This window comes from Dipodomys merriami, unplaced genomic scaffold, assembly GCF_024711535.1.
Source record: "Dipodomys merriami isolate MVZ:Mamm:240054 unplaced genomic scaffold, mDipMer1.0.p SCAF_57, whole genome shotgun sequence".
NCBI lineage: Eukaryota > Metazoa > Chordata > Mammalia > Rodentia > Heteromyidae > Dipodomys > Dipodomys merriami.
Genome location: NW_027206146.1, coordinates 8760540 through 8779619, shown reverse-complemented (window position 1 = coordinate 8779619; position 19080 = coordinate 8760540). Strand labels below are relative to the sequence as shown.

Below are 19080 nucleotides of genomic sequence, written 5' to 3'. Positions count from 1 at the left end.
CGGTCAGTTAAAAGAAAGACCGGAAGGCTGCTGGGAGGTAACCAGGAAGAAATGGGCCACGGGCGGTGGAAGCCACGGGAGTTGGAATGAATGAGGCAGGTGCATGCCGGGTAATGGGACGGGAATGAATGGACCAAAGACAGAAGCCGCAGTGACGCCGGGGCAGGCGGCATGATGGGTAACGGAAGAGGTAGGTCTAGGGCAACTGTGGCTTTAAGAGCTGAATCCGGGCCTTGTGGGTGAGCCAGCACCGGGGCCGGGCTGGCGAAACAGGCGAGGAATGGCCCGCAGCACTGTGGGAAGGGTCAGCACTTCCGGCATTCAGGGGGTGCCTTCCCACCTCCCCCTTCTCGGCCGCAGTGCCTGGTGGGATGCGGGGGCCTGACCTTGCTGCCTAGCAGCGTCTACCGCTCAACCCATCTTCACCGGTGTCCTTTGACCCCAGCACGTTAGCCAATGAGAAAAATCAAGCTGATACGTCACTAGGATTGACCCGCCCTCGTATGCTCCCCGGCCAATCAAGATGCTCCGTGAGCCAAAATTGTCCAATTATCGGGACATTCGCCTTCAGTGGAGGCGGGGGCTTTCCCACCAGGGAGGGGGCGGGGCGACGCATTGATAGGCGTCTCTTGGCAAGCAGTACAGACCAGTGCCGCCCTTAGAACTGAACCCGCGGCGTCACGAACCAATAGACGCAGGTAGTGTCGGCCAATAGGAAGGGTGAGGGTCTGCTCAGGCCCTCTTGCGAGTGACAACCAATTAGAGTAGGACGTTGGAAGTGAGTGGGTGGGACTTCCAACCACAAGCCCAATAGCAAGCCCGGGTCCTGAGGGGAGGTGGGTGGATCTTGGAGAGTACCGAACCAATGAGGTAGGTGGGGCGGGGCGACGGTGGTGGCAGCGGCGGCAGCGGGTTCGGTTGCGCGTGGCGCACGGGGTGGGAGCGGAGCCCAGGCCGGGAGCAGGCGTCGCCGCCAGTGAGAAACCAGGGTCCGGAGCAGGGCTGGGGGAGGGGCTGAGCTGAGGCTGAGCCGAGCGGGGGCGGGGGGGCGGGGGGAGAGGAGAGAGAGGGTCCTGACCTCCGCCCTCTGACCTTTTCCCTTCGCAGGCGACCATGGGGAACGTGTTGGCCGCTAGCTCGCCGCCCGCGGGGCCGCCGCCGCCTCCCGCGCCGTCCCTCGTGGGGCTGCCGCCGCCGCCCGCGCCGCCCGGCTTCACGCTGCCTCCGCTGGGGGGCGGCCTGGGCGCCGGGACCAGCGCGGGCCGAGGGTCGGAGCGGAGTCCCGGGGCCTCCGCGGCCGGCGCCGGCGGGGCCGTGGACGATGGGGCCTACGGCTGCCTGCCCAACCCCGGCACGTTCGAGGAGTGCCACCGGAAGTGCAAGGGTGAGGGGCGCCGGGGGGCGGGGCGGCGTCTGGGGACCCTGCCGCGGGGGGCCGGGGGCGGACCGTGGGGGGTCCGCGGACTACGGGAGCCGATGGTGCAAACTCGGGGTACGGCAGAATCAGACTCCTGGGGGGGGGTGATCACGGAGGGGACCGACACCCAAGGTCACGGTGTCAGCAGGGCTCCCTGGACAGGTGGGAAACCCCCCCCCCTCCAACGCGCCTCACTATCAAGTCTGGAGTAATTGGGGTAATTGTGGGGTGACGGTGGGAGGAACTGACAAAGAGTCCTCGAATCCTCAGTCTGGGATAACTCGTCAAATCCTTCCCGTCCGCATCCTGCATGATGAGGCTCCCCATCTTCCAAGATGATAAGGCCCTGGTGCCATCCACTGTTCTGGTTGGGATGCCTTGGAATCTGTTGTGCTGCTGGCAGGGTCTCCGGGGAGAGAGATGGGGTCGTAAGGAAAGAAGAGTTTTGTGTGGATTTCTCTTCCCCAGAGCTGTTTCCCGTTCAGATGGAGGGTGTCAAGCTTACAGTCAACAAAGGGTTGAGTAACCGTTTCCAGGTGGGTTTTTCCTGGGACCCTGCCCTCCCAGGACCTCACAGCGCTGTCCCCTAAGTCTTCTCTCTGCCTGAAGGACTGGGCTCCCTGGGCTTGGAAACACTTTAAAAAAAAAGAGTGTAGAGACACACACCTATGATCCTGGCACTCAGGAGGCAAAAGGAACAAGAGTTCCTAGGTCAGCCTGGGCTACACTAGGAAGACATGGAGGGCCCCGGGGGAAACCAAAGACAAATAGAATGCTCACCACTTAGTGGTAGGACTTCAGGACTCAGAGGCCTGGAACCCACAATATCCAGGCAAGAGTGAAGGGCTAGGTGTGGAGAACACCCCAGCTCACCTTTTCGGATGCATGGCTTCTAATCTAGTCAGGCCCCACCTCTGAATTTATTCACCTCTGTGCAGATCCAACCCAAGGCCCCTGAAAGCAGTGTCCCATCACTAGGCCACACACTCCCTCCATCCCCCTGCTGGGGACCCTGTCTTTACCCTCTGTAGGGGGGCCAACCCAGGCCAGCAAGTGCCTCAAGCTTTCCTCCTTCTCCTAGGTGAACCACACGGTAGCGCTGAGCACAATTGGGGAGTCCAACTACCACTTCGGGGTCACCTATGTAGGGACAAAGCAGCTGAGTCCCACGGAGGTGAGGTTCCTGCCGCTTCAGTGTCTTTGGACAAATATGTTCACCACATGGCCCGCCTGGCTGAGGTGCTGGAATATTTGGCTGGGTTGTGGGCTTGGGTCTCCCCAGCGTGTGGACTGGAGTACAGGGAGCCTCCTCCTCCATCAGCATCCCCTGAGCCCTACCTGTTCCCTGGTGCACCTGGTGCAGACCAGCCAGGCCTGCTGCCGGGACTGGCTCTAGGGGGCGCTGGTGAGCCATGGAACACCTGACCCAGGCAAACACGGAGCTGTTAGTTGATGCTGTAGACATGTAGACATGCCTGCCCTGGGAGTGCCAGACCTGGGGTGCAGGATTGAGGCTTATGGAAGGCGGAACTGTATTAGGTTCCTGTCTATATTGCCTGAATTCTTTCAGTGAGTTCCTGAAACACCTGGGAGGCTGAGATGGGAGGCTGGCACCTTCCAGCCTCCCTCCCTGGGCTGCATTACCATCTGCCATTGTGGGACATAGCAGGGACTGCGCAGCCATGAGCCTCCATCCCATGTGTCCAGGATCTGTTCCCAGAGAGCTACTGGCCTGGGTGAAGAGGCCTGGAAGGGCTGTGGGAGCCCCAGGGGTCCACAGCTTAAGCAAGGTGGTTTGGGAGAGGGGCTCACGGCTGACACCTGACCTTCGCCTGCTCGGTGTCCCCAGGCATTCCCCGTGCTGGTGGGCGACATGGACAACAGCGGCAGCCTCAATGCTCAGGTCATCCACCAGCTAAGCCCAGGCCTTAGGTCCAAGATGGCCTTCCAGGTGAGTGCGGGGCTAGGGCCTGCCGCTCGCCTGCAGGTGCACCCCGCCTGCCGACGCCGCCTTCACCTCTTCTCTCCCCACAGACCCAGCAGTCCAAGTTTGTGAACTGGCAGGTGGACGGCGAGTACCGGGGTTCCGACTTCACAGCAGCTGTCACCCTGGGGAACCCCGACGTCCTGGTGGGATCAGGTAAGGGGTCAGCCTCTGAGGGGGCTCCCAGAACTTGTCCGCTGTCCCTCCTTTCCTGCCCTTGCATTTGTCAGGGAACCAGTGACCCCAGAATGAGAGCCCTGGTGGCATGGCAGTGCCTTGGGCCCCTCTGCAAGGCCACTCCTCCTCGGGTGCCAGCGATTAGAGAAGCTCAGGTCTGGAGGCCTGGTCCAAGGGGGAAAGCACCCACCTAACATACAAGTCCCTTAGTTCAAACCCCAGTGGTGCCAAAGGAAAAGCTGATGCACAGAGAAAGCTTAGTTGAGGCGGGTGCTGGTCGCCCCTGGTGAGCCCTAGTGGCTGGTTCTAGAACACAGCAGGTCACAGGGTGGCCCAAGACCATGTGCAGGTGGGGAGATGAAGGTCTGGCTGGGGGTGGTGACTACTATTGGGCAGGCGGGGGGGGGGGCAGGTTTGACTACTGACTGGACTTCCAAGTTCTTCCTTGTGGTTCCTCTTGGTTTCTGCAAGTAGCTAAATACCTACACTCTTCGTGTGTGTGACAAGATCTTGCTGTGCATCCCAGGCTGACCTCAAACTCACTATCTTCCCACCGCTACCTTCTTGTGCTGGAATTACAGGCATGAGCACATATGCTCAATGCATTCTGTTTTTTTGTTAGGTCAGTCCTGGAGCTTAAGCTGTGGATCTGGGCGCTGTCTCTGAACTTGTTTTGTTCAAGGCCAAGGCGAGCACTCTGCTACTTGAGCTACAGCTCCACTTCTGGCCTTTTTTTTTTTTTTTTTTTTTTTTGGTCGGTCGTGGGGCTTGAACTCTGGGCCTGGGCGCTGTCCCTCAGCTCTTCAGTTCAAGGCAAGCGCTCTACCACTTGAGCTACAGCGCCACTTCCGGTTTTCTGGTGGTTTATTGGAGATAGGAGTCTCACGGTCTCTCCTGCCCGGGCTGGCTTTGAACCGTGATCCTCAGATCTCAGCCTCCTGAGTAGCTAGGATTACAGGCGTGAGCCACCAGCGCCCGGCTTACTTCTGGCCTTTTCTGAGTAGGTTATTGGAGATGAGAGTCTCATGGAATTTCCTGCCCAGGCTAGCTTTGAACCATGATCCTCAGATCTCAGCCTGCTGAGTAGGTAGGATGACAGGTGTGAGCCACTAGCACCCAGCTTCAGTGTGTATGTCTTCAGCATGTTCTGTACAGTGCCTTCTAGGTCCTGAGGAGAAGGGATAAATGGATGACTGAAGTGTCTGCCCTCTGGACTTCCTTTTTTGCCAGTCCTGGGGCTTGAACTCTGCCTTGGGCACCGTTCCGGAGCTGCATTTGCTCAAGGCTAGCACTCTACCACAGTGCCACTTCTGGCTTTTTCTATTTTATGTGGTACTGAGGAATCGAACCCAGGACTTCATGCATGCTAGGCAAGCACTCTACCACTAGGCCACATTTCCAGGCTGGGCTTCTTTTTTTTTTGGTCGATCATGGGGCTTGAACTCTAGCTCAAAGCGAGCGCTCTACCACTTGAGCCACAGTGCCACTTTCTGGTTTTCTAGTGGTTTGTTGGAGACGAGAGTCTCACGGACTTTCTTGCCCGGGCTGGCTTTGAACCCATGATCCTCAGATCTCAGCCTCCTGAGTAGCTAGGATTACAGAACTCAACCTTCTTCCTGAGCTTGGGGCATTGCCACCAGAGCTGAGCTAGTGAGGGACAGGCCTGGCCTTGTGCTCAGGGACAGGGAGCAGACAGCAGACTACAGGGGCTCGTTTGTGGAAAGTGGAGCGCTGGGAATGGCTGCCAGGGGAGCATGCGTGTTGGTGGAGGGCAGGCCCTGTCCCCCATGTCTTGGACAGAGTCCTCAGGGAGGAAGTTTGAGGTTGCATGGTCAGGACGGGCCTGTGTACCCAGGAGGCTGAAGCCAGAGCATCCTGAGCAGGGGGCAGTGGAGAAGGGCATGGCGAGAAGCTGGGGGCTGGAGGGCTTGACGTAGGCTTGGTCAGGGGCTCGAGGGTGGAGGTCATATTTCCTGTGTCCTGCTGACCTGATGGTATCTGCCACCCACTCGGCTTACACTGTCGCCCCGGTTGAGCCACAAAGCTCCACCAATACGGCACTTTCCTCCGGGCCTTTACACGTGCTCCTTGTGCGAAATGCTTCCCCTCGTCCTGTTGTGCTGGATGTTGACCCTTGTTACTCTTGCAAAAGGCAAAAATGGTGCCACTTTGCTTGGCATGGTGGTACAGGCTTCAGTCCCAACACGGTCTGGAACAGCCTAGCCCAAGGGTGGGTGCTCACTCAGACGGTAGAGAACGGGCCTGCCGTGCTCCAGCTCCGCCTCGGGCCCTTGCTGCCTGCTTGGGTCTCTGGTGTTCTGCAGCCTTGGGGGCTGTCGGGTGCTAGTGGCCCAGGCAAGGCCCACGGCTGCATTCTTGCTGCCAGGGATCCCGAGCCTCCAGCCGTTCAGGGTGGCCCTGCCTAGACTTGTCTGGCCCTGGTCCTGGGCCCCAAGGTGCGGGGGCTCTGTGTCACCTGGGCTGCAAAGATGGGCCAGGACTTGAATCCCGGTTGCCTGACCTGGGCTGTGTTCTCTGCCCGGCGGCCCTGATGGCTCATATAACACGGGACTGGGTGGCGGAGGCCCGGGTTGGCACATCGGTGCCGGCTTAGGGTGCGCAGGCGCGGTACTGGGTCTTGGGTGTGCAGGCATGGTGCTGGCTCCAGTTGCGCAAGCACACTGGCCACCCGGACCCACCTCAGCCTGGCGTTGTGTGTGTCCCCAGGCATCCTCGTGGCCCACTACCTGCAAAGTGTCACGCCGTGCCTGGCACTGGGTGGAGAGCTGGTCTACCACCGGCGGCCGGGTGAGGAGGGCACCGTCATGTCTCTAGCCGGGAAGTACACATGTGAGTGGGGCACGAAGGGCTGGGGATGGGGGAGCTGGGGCTGGAGGGGGTCCCGGGGTCCCACCTGGGACATCACCTCCATTCTGCTCTCCTCAGTGAACAACTGGCTGGCCACAGTCACACTGGGCCAGGCGGGCATGCACGCCACATACTACCACAAAGCCAGTGACCAGGTGAGGGGTGGGTGTGGTGGGGGGGGAGCCAGGGAGGGCGCATGCACAGGGGCCCGCCCCTCACCCCTGTGGCCCCACCCCTCCAGCTGCAGGTGGGCGTGGAGTTTGAGGCCAGCACGAGAATGCAGGACACCAGCGTCTCCTTCGGGTACCAGCTGGACCTGCCCAAGGCCAACCTCCTCTTCAAAGGTGAGCCCATAGAGTGCCAGCCCCGGCTGGCCTGTGCCACCCCCTGCCTGGAAAGTGGAAACTGAGGCTCTGAGAGCCACCAGTCCGATGCAGACCGTCCGTTTGGGCGGCTGTCCTGGCCTTGCGTGTCACCCCCTCTCCCCCTCACCGGGGTTGGTGGCTCTGTCCAGCCCCGTGCTCCCGCACTGACCGCTTCATCCTTGCTGGGCTGGGGAGTAGGGGTCTAGGAAGTAGGGCGCCCGGTACTCAGCTCCCCCACCACCTGCTCGCCTGCAGGCTCTGTGGACAGCAACTGGATCGTGGGCGCCACGCTGGAGAAGAAGCTTCCCCCGCTGCCCCTCACACTGGCCCTGGGCGCCTTCCTGAACCACCGCAAGAACAAGTTCCTGTGCGGCTTCGGCCTCACCATCGGCTGAGCCCGGCCTCCGCCTTTCGTCCTCCACCCTGCGCCTCCCTCCCTCCCTCCCGGGGCGGGGGCAGTGGAAACGGGGTTCCGGCCCCCCCCCCAGCAGCCCACCAGGGGGGTCTCAGGATTCCCAGCGCCAGGGGGCCTGGGGTCCTGGAGGGGATTCTGGAATATTCCGAGCACCGTGCAAGAGGCAGCCGGAAGACCTCAGGGCGGTGTCCCAGCAGCCCGGGGCCCCACCGAGCCGGCCCTGGGCAGCGAGAGGAGCTCCCGCCCCGTCCACCTCCCCCTCCCCCGTATAAATCATGTTTATAAGTTATGGAAGAACCGGGACATTTTGCAGAAAAAAATATATACATGGAAAAAAAAAACCACTTGGGAGGAGGACGTGGTTTTCTCCGGTGTGGGCCGGCAGGGGGCGCTGTGGGGCCGGGCCTTGGCCGCACCGCACCCCGTGCTCCCCTTGGGGGGGCTGGGGGGAATGCGCCCTCGGTCAGATCCCAGGCTGAGCTGCAAGGACTTTGTCCCTGTAAACAAGCCATGGGGAGCCCAGAGTGCAGGGTTGGGGGCCGGAGTCCCACAGCCCAGGGCCTTTCCCGGCCCCCCATGCAGAGCAGGAGGCGGGGTGCCCCAAGCCTGGCAGTCACCTAGGGAAGGACACAGGCCCCACCCGGCCAGACCCAGCCCCTTGTGTTAGGGGCCAGGTGACCCAGGATGGCCTCCTCAGTTCTCCAGCCGCTGACTCCCAAAGGTTGGGACTACCGGAGCCTACCACACTGCCCGCCCTCCCCAGACAGGAACAGAGACCTCACCCGCCCCTGTCCAAGGTTAGGCTGGCGGCCAGAGGTGACCCCTAGTTAACCAGGAACCAGCCTAGGCTCCAAGGCACTGGACCAGGTGTCCACCCTGCTCCCGCCCCAGGGCCACTTTCCAGCTCTAGGGGCCAGCTGGTACCCTGGCCCCAGCTTCTGGCCTGCTCTGCCCACACCCTAGATGGGGGGGTAGGGGGGCCTCAGGCAAGGCTCAGAGGCTGCAGTGCACACTAGAGGCTCAGTCACTTGCCCAGAGCCACCATAGGGGTGACCGGCAAAGTCTGGCAGGCAGGTTCCCCTGACTGGTGCGCTCAGCTTCCAGATTGGTGGGGGGGCACTGCTTGTGTTTCCAGGCCCCCAGGGCAGGGGATAGGGTCCAATTTCTCAGCTGGGGACAGAGGGTCCCAGAAGTGTATCACCCATGATCACAGCCACGGGAGGCTGAGGCCAAAGCCCAGCACCTGTCCATCCAAGTGCCTCATCCCTTCCTGCGCTTCTATGCGAACCCCAGCCCCTTTCCCATAATGTATATACATCGTCCAGTTTAGCGGGGAGTAAGTACTGGGGGTTCCAGTCCGCCCCCCGAAATAGAGGAGGACACCTGTATTACTGGGTGAAGGGTTACCTCCCTTTCAGGGGGCTGGGAGGGGGGGGTCACTAGGCCTCCAAGCCCAGCCCCACCTTCTCCCCTCCCCTCCTCGTGACGGCCTGGCCCAGCCCTCGGGCCCTGGGGAGGGGGCGGAGCAGGGAGCCCTATAATTGGGCCGGTCTGGGATCCCAGATCGCTATTCTGCCCCTGGAGGAGAGGATCGTGCACCCCCCTGGAGCTGGTGAGGAGGATCACAGAGCCGCAGGGAAGGGTCTGGGGACACAGCCTGACCTGGAGCAGTGGGGAGATAAGATGGAGGATCTGGGGACTCCCTGGCCTCCAAGGAAGAGTTGGGGACAGGCAGGACAAGGCTGGAGCATAGAAAAGTCACTTGGGGACTGGAGAAAAAGCAGCCCGTGGCTGGGGCCACAAGAGTCCAGCTAGAAAGTGAGCCAAGGGGGCAGCTGGGAGACCACAAACGACCCAGGATTAAAACCTGTTACTGATCGAACACCACTGAAGGCTCCCACAGTCCTATTTTCATGCTGGGGGGCACAGGGGTACCTCAACTACATTGAAGGACTTTTTTTGGGGGGGGGGGGAGACTTTAGCCTTTCTATGTACTTAGGTTTGGCCTCAAACCTCCGTGCTACCTTTTCCCTCAGCCTCCCTTATATGGGATTACAGATTTGCACCTCTGCTCTGGACCAGGAGTTTAAAATGAGGGTTACATTAGCACAGCAATGGAAAGCAGGGATTTAGATGTAGAGTTAGTTTGGACCTCTGGGAACACAGCAGCAGCTGGAGATTGGGGGTGGGGTGGGATGGAATTTGAACCCTGGGAGAGCAAGGTGGAATTTTTGGCAATGGAGAGGACCTGGGGATGGAGCGAGAGAGGAGGCTAGGACAAAAGACGGGGGTGTGGGGGCATCCTGGTAGGTGTTTGTGATTGGATTAGCCCCCTAACCTGGGGCAGGGCTGAGGGTGGCAGGGAGGAGCCATCTCTTGGCTGTTTATTGACAGTTTCTCCTCCGCAGACTGGCCAATAGCAGGCTCTGAGAAGATGAAGCTTTTGTGGGCTGTGCTGGTGGTCACGTTGCTGGCAGGTATGGGGGCAGGGTTTGTTCCCAGCTCTGCCCTTCTCCCCTGGCCCATCTCACCCCCTCTCCCTAACTCAAGTCCTAGATTCCATTGCTTTTTTATATTTTGGCCACTCGTGGGGCTTGAACTTAGGGCCTGGGCGCTGTCCCTGAGCTTCTTTGCTCAAGGCCCGCACTCTACCCCTTTGAGCTCCACTTCTGGTTTTCTGATGGTTCACTGGAGATCAGAATCTCACCTACTTTCCTGCCTGGGCTGGCTTTGACCTGAGATCCTCAGACCTCAGCCTCATGAGTAGCTAGGATGACAGGTGTGAGCCACCAGTGCCTGGCTTCCATCTCATTCTTTTTGTGTGTGCCAGTACTGAGGGCTTGAACACAGGACCCTGTCTCTTACATTTTTCATTCAAGGCTGGCACGGTACTACTTGAGCTCTAATTCCACTTCTGTTTTTTGTGCTTGGTTCATTGCAGATAAAAGTCTCACGATAAGATGGAGCTGGGAAAGTAGCTCAGTGGTAGAGTGCTTGCCTTGCATGCATGAGGCCCTGGGTTCCATTCCTCAGCACCACATAAGCTGAAAAAGCCGGAAGTGGCGCTGTGGCTCAAGTGGTATAGCACTAAACTTTCCTGACTGGGCTGTCTTTGACCCATGATCCTTAGATCTCAGCCTCCTGAGTGAGTAGGAGGACAGGCATGAGCCACTGGCACCTGGCTACATCTTCTTTTTGAGAGCAAGTCCCATATCTGGGACTCTCCTGACATTTGCCCTGAGCAGTTTTGGACTGGGTGGGCTTTGGGTATAAACATGGGAATTATAGTCAGGTGCCAGTGGCTCACGCCTGTCATCCTAGCTACTCAGGAGGCTGAGATCTGAGGATTGCAGTTCAAAGCCAGCCTGGCAGGAACAGAATGTCTGTAAGACTCTTATCTCCAATGAACCACCAGAAAACCAGAAGTGGCGCTGTGACTCAAGTAGTAGCACACTCACCTTGAGCTGAAGAGCACCGAGGCCCAGAGTTCAAGCCCATGACTGAAAAGAAAAAGGGAGGGAGGGGAAATTGTAGCCCCAGAATTAGTGCCCACACTAGTGGCTCATGCCTGTCATCCCAGCTTTTTAGGAAGCTGAGATCTGAGAACTGTGGTTCAAAGCCAGCCCAGGCAGAAAAATGCAAGAGACTCTTATTTCCAACTAATCATTAAAAGCCAGAAGTAGAGCTGTGGTTCAAGTGGTAGCACATCTGCTTTGAGCAAAAAAGTTCTGGGACAGCGCCCAGGTCCTGAGTTCAAGCCCCAGCACGCACGCACACACACACACACACACACACACACACACACACACACACACACACACACACACACACACACACACACACACACACACACTATAGTAATGTGCCCATCACAGGTACACAGAGACCATAAATGTTGGCCAGGTAAACGAACAGTACCCTTCAGTGGGGAGGGTCTGGGTGGCTCCAAACACACCCAGGAGCATTAATGGAGCCTGTGCTGTGTACCAGCTCCCTCAGGCCAAACCCTCACAGAGCCATGAACTTGCTCCACACAGGATGCCGGGCTGAAGTGGTGGAGCCCGAGTCGGAGCCGGAGATGCTTGAGCGCTCGCAGTGGCAGGCCAGCCATCCCTGGGAGCTGGCGCTCGGCCGCTTCTGGGATTACCTGCGCTGGGTGCAGACAATGTCTGACCAGGTGCAGGAGGAACTGCTCAGCTCCCAGGTCACCCAGGAATTGACGTGAGTCACCCACCCTCACCTTTGACCCTCCTGGTGGCCAACTGCCTGTGGGTGGATCCCTGGGGCCCCAGGTCCCTTGCATTCCCTGTCCCCTCTCTTTAGGGTCCGAGTCTCTGCACCTTCCTGTTCTTCCATTGATCTTCCTGTCTCTGTTCTCTTTCTGGTGCCCCATTCTGCTGGACTTTGAACTTGGGGCCTTGGTCACACCGCACTTGGGCAGTGTCCGACCCCACCTCCAGCCCCCCCATCCCCAGCCTGTCTTGCTTCCATTTATTTTCCAGACAAAAGCTGGCACTTGGGGCATGATGGGCGTCAGGTGGAGAGCTGGGATTGCAGGCGTGTGCTTCCATGCGAGGCCCTTGCTTTCTCATGAGTCCATGTGTCTGTGGATCTATGTCTGTTTTGTGCCTCTGTGAATTTCTCTCTCTGGGGGAGGGTTCCCTCGCTCTATGATGGCCATCCACCCTCGCCTCCCCCCTTCCCCACCCAGGGTGCTGATGGAGGAGACCATGAAGGAAATAAAGGCGTACAAATCCGAGGTGGAGAGCCAGCTGAGCCCGATGGCGGCGGAGACCCAGGCCCGGCTGAACAAGGAGCTGCAGGCAGCGCAGGCACGGCTGGAGGCAGACATGGAAGACGTGCGCGCGCGCCTGGCGCAGTACCGCACCGACGTGCAGACCATGCTGGGCCAGAGCACGGAGGAGATGCGCGCGCGGCTGGCCTCGCACCTGCGGAAGCTGCGCAAGCGGCTGGGCCGCGACGCCGAGGACCTGCAGAAGCGCCTGGCCGTGTACGGGGCCGGGGCCCACGAGGGCGTGGAACGCAGCGTCAGCGCCCTCCGCGAGCGCCTGGGGCCTCTGGTGGAGCAGGGCCGCACGCGGGCCGCGGGCCTGGACGCCGGCGCCGCCCGGCTGCGCGATCGAGCCCAGGCCCTGGGCGCCCGGCTGCGAGGGCGGCTGGAGGAGGTGGGCAGCCAGACCCGCGACCGCCTAGAAGAGGTCCGCGTGCAGGTGGAGGAGGTGCGCGCCAAGATGGAGCAGCAGGCCCAGGCCTTCCGGTCCCGCCTCAAGAGCTGGTTCGAGCCCCTCGTGGAAGAAATGCAGCAATACTGGGCCGAGCTGGTGGAGAAGATGCAGGCGGCCGTGGGCCCCAACGCCGTCCCTGTGCCCGCCGTCGACAACCACTGATCCGGCCGCCCAGCCACCCACCCATCGCCTGGGCAGACCACCCCAGGAAGGGCACCTCCCCGGCCCCCCCTTCCCAGCCCCCTTCCTACCCCCCTCCCCTGGCTCCCCTGTGTCCCGGGGATCGACAGGAGACCCCTGGCCCCCAGCCTGGCTTAATAAAGATTATCCAAGCTACACAGCATCTGCTGGCCTCAGTTTCTCCCCCCTTCCCCACACTGTCCCCTAGATCTGTGTGTGTGTGTGTGTCACTGCCCTGTAAACAGTCCTCAGGAGGCTGAGATCTAAGGATGGTTCAAAGTCAGACCCAGCAGGAAAAGTCTGTAAATTCAACTGCTATACTGGCACACCCACAGGAACAAAAACCACACTCAGTTTTTGGAACCTCTCTGTCCACTGACAAGTTCGAGGTCCCCACCCCCCACCCCGCCCCCGGCTTCATTTTGGCCTCACTGATTCACTTTTGTCTGTGGGTGCCACCCAGAACCCACAGACCAAAGTTACCGAAAGCCCTTAACCCTGAGGGCAAAACCGAACTTTGCTGGGCTCCTGATTCCCTTCTTTTTACCTTATTTTATTTTTTTTGTCGGTCATGGGGCCTGAACTCTGGGCCTGGGCGCTGTCCCTCAGCTCTTCAGCTCAAGGCGAGCGCTCTACCACTTGAGCCACAGCGCCACTTCCCGTTTTCTGGTGGTTTATTGGAGATAAGAGTCTCACGGACTTTCCTGCAGGAGCTGGCTTTGAACTGAGATCCTCGGATCTCAGCCTCCTGAGTTGCTAGGATTTCAGGCGTGAGCCACCAGCACCCAGTTGTCTCTATTTTTTTTTTTTCCTCTCAAAACTAGCGCTCTACCACTTGAGCCACAGCACCACTTCCGGTTTTCTGGTGGTTCACTGGAGAGAAGAGTCTCACAGACTTTCCTCCCCAGACTGGCTTTGAACTGCCATCCTCAGATTGCAGCCGCTTGAGTAGTTGGGGTTACAGGCATGAGCCGCTGGCATCTGGCTGAGACTGGTTTTCTTATCTTCTCTGCCTCTCCCTTCCCTCCCTCCCTCCCAAGGTCTTATCTGATTTTTGATTTTCTTCCTCTAGCTATTATCTATTATCCTTGCCTCCCCTGCCTGCGCTCCCCCTGCCCGGAGGGAGATTCTCCCCCTCCTGTCCTTCCGAATAAACCTTTGAGGCCTGAGTGCAGGCTGGGGAGGCCAGGACGAAGCACCCCATATCCGTCACCAGGCCAGTTGGGGCTGGCAGAGCCGAGAACAAGAAGGAAGGTCGGGGAGCCGCCTGCCACCCCCTCAGTTCTCAGGACCCAGAGCCGGGTTCCCACTTGCAGGCAGGCCAGGGCTTGAGCTGCGAATCCTGGGCCAGGCTTCCTCCTCTCCAGGCCCCTGCTGGCTTGGCACACCCTGAGTCCAGAACTTTCCCTGGCGCAGACAGCTCTAGATGCCCATCTGAAGGCCGGGCCAACTCCTCTCCCACACTTACTATGGGGCCTTTCCAAGGGAGGAAGGGGGTGGGGAGGGTCAACCCAGGAACTTGCCTCTCAGAGCCTCAGTTTCCCCAGCTGTTAATGGGAGAAGGCATCAGTTGTGTCTGCCACTAAAGAACGAGTCACCTTTGGTTTGTTTGTTTTTTGAGGAGGGGGGTCTCCTTCTTCAGCCCAAACTGACTTCCAAGTTAGTCCTCCGGCTGGGATTCTAGACAGGTGCCACCATGCCCTGTAAGGGGCTTACTATTGAATCCCCAGGATGGAAGACCTAAGCCCTGAGCCTCACTCAGACCCAGAGATCTTGTAGGGCAGTGGGGGCCTGGCTGAGGGGTGGGAGGAATCTAGAGGAGAGTGTCAGAAGCTCTCCCCTTTCACTAGATCATTGCACGTGCACAGCTGTGCCTCAGTTTCCCCACACACAGCACCACTGTGCTATGCAAACCTCAGTGATAGTTTCCTCTGTGGGGCTGGACATGTGGGCAGACAATGTATGGGGGTAGGTGTGTGTGTGTGTAAGTGTCTGGGCAGCTCAGGGCACGGGGTTCAGCCACAGAAGCAGGAAGCGGGGGAGGGGGGGTGTCAGTCTCTCCCCACCCCACCCCTGCAGAAACTGGGATGTCGAAATCCTGTCAGGGTCGCAGGCAGTCATCTGTGTGACTCCTTGCATAACCACGTGCCTGCCCCCCCCCCCCGCGCTGACACGTGGTTGTGGCTGAGCCAGGCCAGCCTGGGCCACCTGCCACCCTCCTGCCCCCCCCCTCCCCACCCCCGCCCCCGCCAGCTACCAGGGATCACTAGCGGTCAAAGCAGCCTAGGGGAAGGGGGGGGGGCGTTGGCAGCCGGGGAGGCCGGAGAGGATGTGTTCATGGTGGGGAGGGGAGGCTTGGAGCCAGAGGGGCCTAGATGGGGGGGGGGGGGGGGGGGGGGACGGACCTTGTTTGCAGCAGCAGTTTCCCTCCCTTAGAGAAATGGAGACTCCCCCCCCCAAAAAAAAGGAAGATGGGAACATAAAACTAAGATTCCTCTGTGTCTCCCCCCCCCACCAACCCCCCCCAGAACATCAAGGCAATCTGGACCAGTGGGAAAGAAAAATCTGAGTGGATTCGGGGTGAATCACATGAGCAGAACTGAAGCCCAGGAGGGATGGGGGGTGGGTGCCACCAGGGGACACAGTGTGGGGGGGAGGGGGGGACTGATCCTGAGACCCTCCCCAAAGACGGGAATGCCACAGAGACAGGGTTGAACAGTTGTCCCCTCAAAGAAGACAGGGGGTGACAGGCAGGCTGAGTCACCCCTCCCTCCTTTGTCTGTGGTCAGGGAAGTATGGAGGTACAGGACTTCTGAGGCAGGGGGGGAGGGGGAAAAGTGGGTGGTCACGATTGCAAGGGGGAGGGAGGGACAGAGAGAGAGAGAGAGAGAGAGAGAGAGATCCTGCTGCCCCGCCCCCTCCCCTCCCCACACTAATAAAGGTTGGGGCATCCGGGACCTTCCACTCCACCTGTCCTAAAGTTGTCCTGCTTGACTGCTCAGCAGATCGAGGTTGGTGGAGCCCCCCCCCCCCCACCTAAAGAATGGGAGTGGAGAGGTGGGGAGGGATGAGGTCCCAGCCACCTCCTCTGCCCTGTCTTGTCTCCAGGGAGCCCTTCCAGCCACCATGAGGCTCTACCTGTCGCTTCCGGTCCTGCTGGTGGCCCTGTGTGTGGCCTTGGAAGGTAACTCAGGTGTAGGAGGGCTGGCTGGCAGGGGGTGGGGAGGGTTCGAGCCCCAAGTCCGGACTTACAGAAGGGCCTTGAGAGCTGGGAGGTCCCCTCTGTGTCCTAAGGGTTCCCCTATGGCCCTCTGATTGCCCCCCTCCCCCAGGCCTCACATAGAGGTCAAGGTTTAATCATGTTGGTCCAGTTGGCAGTAAATCTGTCCAGGGAGTCCTAGCAACAGATGATGTAGAGTGCATGCTTTTTTGGGATTGGCTGTTAGGCTTTTCCAAACTTGACAGGGGCTGGGTGGGGAGGAGAACCAGTATTGAGTCTCATGCCAGTTACCCCCATTCTAACATTGTGACCACCCCCCATGAATTGTGGTTTGTTGGGGGGGGGTTGTGCTGGTCCTGGGGCTTGAACTCAGGGCCTGTGCACTATCCTCGAGCTTCTTTTGCTCAAGGCTAGCACTCTGCCATTTGAGCTACAGCTCTACTTCTAGCTTTGTCTGAGTAGTTTATTGAGAGAAGAGTCTCGTGGACTGTTCTGCCTGGATGGTTTTGAACTGCAATCGTCAGATCTCAGCCTCATGAGTAGCTGGGATGATAGGCATGAGCACTGAGCAGGTTGTATTTATTTATCTATCTATCTTTATTTTCTGTCAGTCATAGTACTTGAACTTGGGGCCTAGGCATTGTCACTGAGCTTTAGCTCAAGGCTAATGCTTTACCACTTGAGCCACAGCACCACTTCTGGCTTCTTTTTTTGTCGGTCATGGGGCTTGAACTCTGGACCTGGGCGCTGTCCCTCAGCTCTTCAGCTCAAGGCGAGCACTCTACCACTTGAGCCACTTTCCCAGCCCCCTGGCTTTTTTTTGCTATGGTTAATTGGAGATAAAGAATCTCATAGACTTTCCTTCCCCAGGTTAGCTTCAAACCCCAATCCTCAGACCTCACCCTAGGATACAGCTAAGATGACGTGTGTGCATCATCAGTGCTGGGCAAGAATCTCATTGAAAGACTTGATCAGACAGCGTGGCTCACACCTGTCATCCTACCTACTCACGAGGCTGAGATCTGAGGATCACAATTTGAAGCCAGCCTGGGCAAGAAAGTCTGTGAGACTCTTATCTCCAATGAACTACTCAGACAAAGCTAGAAGTGGTGCTGTGGCTCAAGTGGTAGAGGGCTAGCCTTGATCAAAAGAAGTTCAGGGGCAGTGCCCAGGCCCTGAGTTCAAGCCCCAGGACAGAAAGGAAGAAAGGAAGAAAGGAAGAAAGAAAGAAAGAAAGAAAGAAAGAAAGAAAGAAAGAAAGAAAGAAAGAAAGAAAGAAAGAAAGAAAGAAAGAAAGAAAGGAAGAAAGAAAGGAAGAAAGAAAGAAAGGAGGGAGGCAGGGAGGGAGGGAGGGAGGGAGGACGAACTTAATCGCTCCCTTGAATCCCATCCTAAGGGATCCTCCCAAGTGCTTTTATCCCCCCCTTTGGCAGTACGGAGATTTGAACTCAGAACCGTGCATTTGCCAGGCAGCCACTCTCCCATGCCACCTCTAACATTCCTTCCTCATTTCCCTTCTGAGCAGGGCCTGCCCCGGCGCAGGCAGCCCCAGACTTCTCCAGCACTTTGGAGAAAGTGAAGGAGATTGGAAATACTCTGGAAAACAAGACCCGCACAACCATCGACCGGATCAAAAACAGCGAATTTCTTGCCAAGACACGGTTAGGACCCTCCCAGGTTCCCTAACTCCTGTCTTTGCTTCCTGGGAGAGACGGCTCTCCACAGCACCCTAGCTTCGGAGTCCACAGGCTGTGGTAGACCCTCTAGTCCCTGTGGGTGGATTTGGTGTTATTTGATTTGGGGCCTCCAACTCTCCTTCCTCCTGCCTTTATCTTCTGAGTGCTGAGATTACAGGTGGGCGCTACCATGCCCAGTCTCTCTGTGGTAGTGAGACAGGGGCATCACCATGAGCCTCAGTTTCCTCGCCACTGAAGGGAAGGAAGGAGCACTTATAAATGCCCAGCAGGTCAAGGGGCCAGCTTTCACTCCCTTTGACAAGTAGAGAATACACTTGTAAAAACAAAAACAACTTTTTGAGAGACGGGCACTGGTGGAGTCCAGGAGACTCTTATCTCCAATGAAGCACCAGAAAACTAGAAGTGACACTGTGACGAAAAGTGGTAGAGCGCTAGCCTTGAGAAAACAAGCTCAGGGACAGTGCTCAGGCCCTGAGTTCAAGCCCCATGACTGGAAAAACAACAAAACAGAAAGAGAAAGAGAGAGAGGGGGGTGGGGGAAGACAGGAGGCCGGGACGAAGCTCTTTTGACTTCAAGGTGAAAGTTAGGCACAGAAGCCAAGCCTGGAGATCCAGGAAGAGGATAGGATTTGGATGTCCTGGCCACAGCAGGGACCCCTCCATCTCTCTCCATAGGACCTGGATTTCAGAGAAATGGGACAAAGCAAAAGAAAGGATCAGAGGCGCTTTCTCCTGAGCACATAGGAGGGCTGGGCCTGACAACTGAGCGCACAGAGTGCTCCAGCCCCCCCCCCCCAACCCCAGCCCATTAATAAAAATCCTTCAGAGAACCCTCCCTGAGTGTTTCCTTACTGTGGGGCTGGGGGTGGGGGGGATGGGCAGGGGAGGCAGCAGGAGAGAGGGGCCCTGAGGATCTCCAAAGAATCTTCAAAAAGGCTTCTTTGAGATGGAGCTGGGTCTAGTGGCTCATGCCTATAATCCTAGCTACCCAACAGGCTGAGATCTGAGGATCCCTGTTCGAAGCCAGGACAGTGAAATCCTAGAGACTCTAATCTCCAATTAACCAGCAAAAACCTGAAAGTAGAAATATAGTTCACGTCGTAGAGAGGCCAGCCTTGAATGAGAAAAACAAGAAGCAGAACAAGGCCCTGAGTTCAAGCCCCAGTTCCAGCACATACCCTCAATATCATAATCGTAATCATTATCATCATAATAAATGATGTCTGGACCCACTGGGCAGAGATAGATAAGCCAAGGAAGCTGTTTTGTTTTGTTTTATTTTTGTTGGTCATGGGGCTCGAACTCAGGGCCTGGGCACTGTCCCCTCAGCTCTTCAGCTCAAGGCTAGCGCTCTACCACTTGAGCCACAGCGCCACTTCCGGCTTTTTCTTCTTATGTGGTACTGAGGAATCGAACCCAGGGCCTCATGCATGCAAGGCAAGCGCTCTACCACTGAGCCACCTTCCCAGCCCCTTCTTTTTGTTTATCTTTTGTTAGTCCTGGGGCTTGAA

At 58.1% G+C, this 19080-nt stretch overlaps 3 protein-coding genes across 5 annotated transcripts; all 3 read left to right on the top strand.

The window, feature by feature from the left end:
* The first annotated feature begins 102 nt into the window (after window positions 1-102).
* Tomm40 (translocase of outer mitochondrial membrane 40) lies at window positions 103-7552 on the top strand. Of its 3 annotated transcripts, none has more exons than XM_070001211.1 (10): window positions 103-190; window positions 1108-1384; window positions 1886-1953; window positions 2499-2591; window positions 3267-3368; window positions 3452-3557; window positions 6306-6428; window positions 6525-6601; window positions 6688-6790; window positions 7067-7552. In XM_070001211.1, exons 2-10 carry the CDS (start codon window positions 1114-1116, stop codon window positions 7204-7206), a joined length of 1083 nt encoding a protein of 360 aa, XP_069857312.1. In that variant the 5' UTR covers window positions 103-190; window positions 1108-1113; the 3' UTR covers window positions 7207-7552. The 3 variants fall into 3 exon arrangements, with proteins under 3 accessions (XP_069857312.1, XP_069857311.1, XP_069857310.1); XM_070001210.1 differs by lacking the exon at window positions 103-190 and adding an exon at window positions 894-976; XM_070001209.1 differs by lacking the exon at window positions 103-190 and adding an exon at window positions 896-989.
* A 1204-nt stretch (window positions 7553-8756) lies between these two features.
* On the top strand, window positions 8757-12810 carry Apoe (apolipoprotein E). Its single transcript, XM_070001206.1, has 4 exons — window positions 8757-8838; window positions 9635-9703; window positions 11264-11447; window positions 11938-12810. The coding sequence occupies exons 2-4, from the start codon at window positions 9661-9663 to the stop codon at window positions 12632-12634; spliced, it is 924 nt and encodes a 307-aa protein (XP_069857307.1). The 5' UTR covers window positions 8757-8838; window positions 9635-9660; the 3' UTR covers window positions 12635-12810.
* A 2749-nt stretch (window positions 12811-15559) lies between these two features.
* Window positions 15560-18399, top strand: Apoc1 (apolipoprotein C1). The gene is made up of 4 exons (XM_070001205.1): window positions 15560-15663; window positions 15761-15836; window positions 17398-17533; window positions 18245-18399. The coding sequence occupies exons 2-4, from the start codon at window positions 15779-15781 to the stop codon at window positions 18303-18305; spliced, it is 255 nt and encodes an 84-aa protein (XP_069857306.1). The 5' UTR covers window positions 15560-15663; window positions 15761-15778; the 3' UTR covers window positions 18306-18399.
* The last annotated feature ends 681 nt before the right edge of the window (window positions 18400-19080 follow it).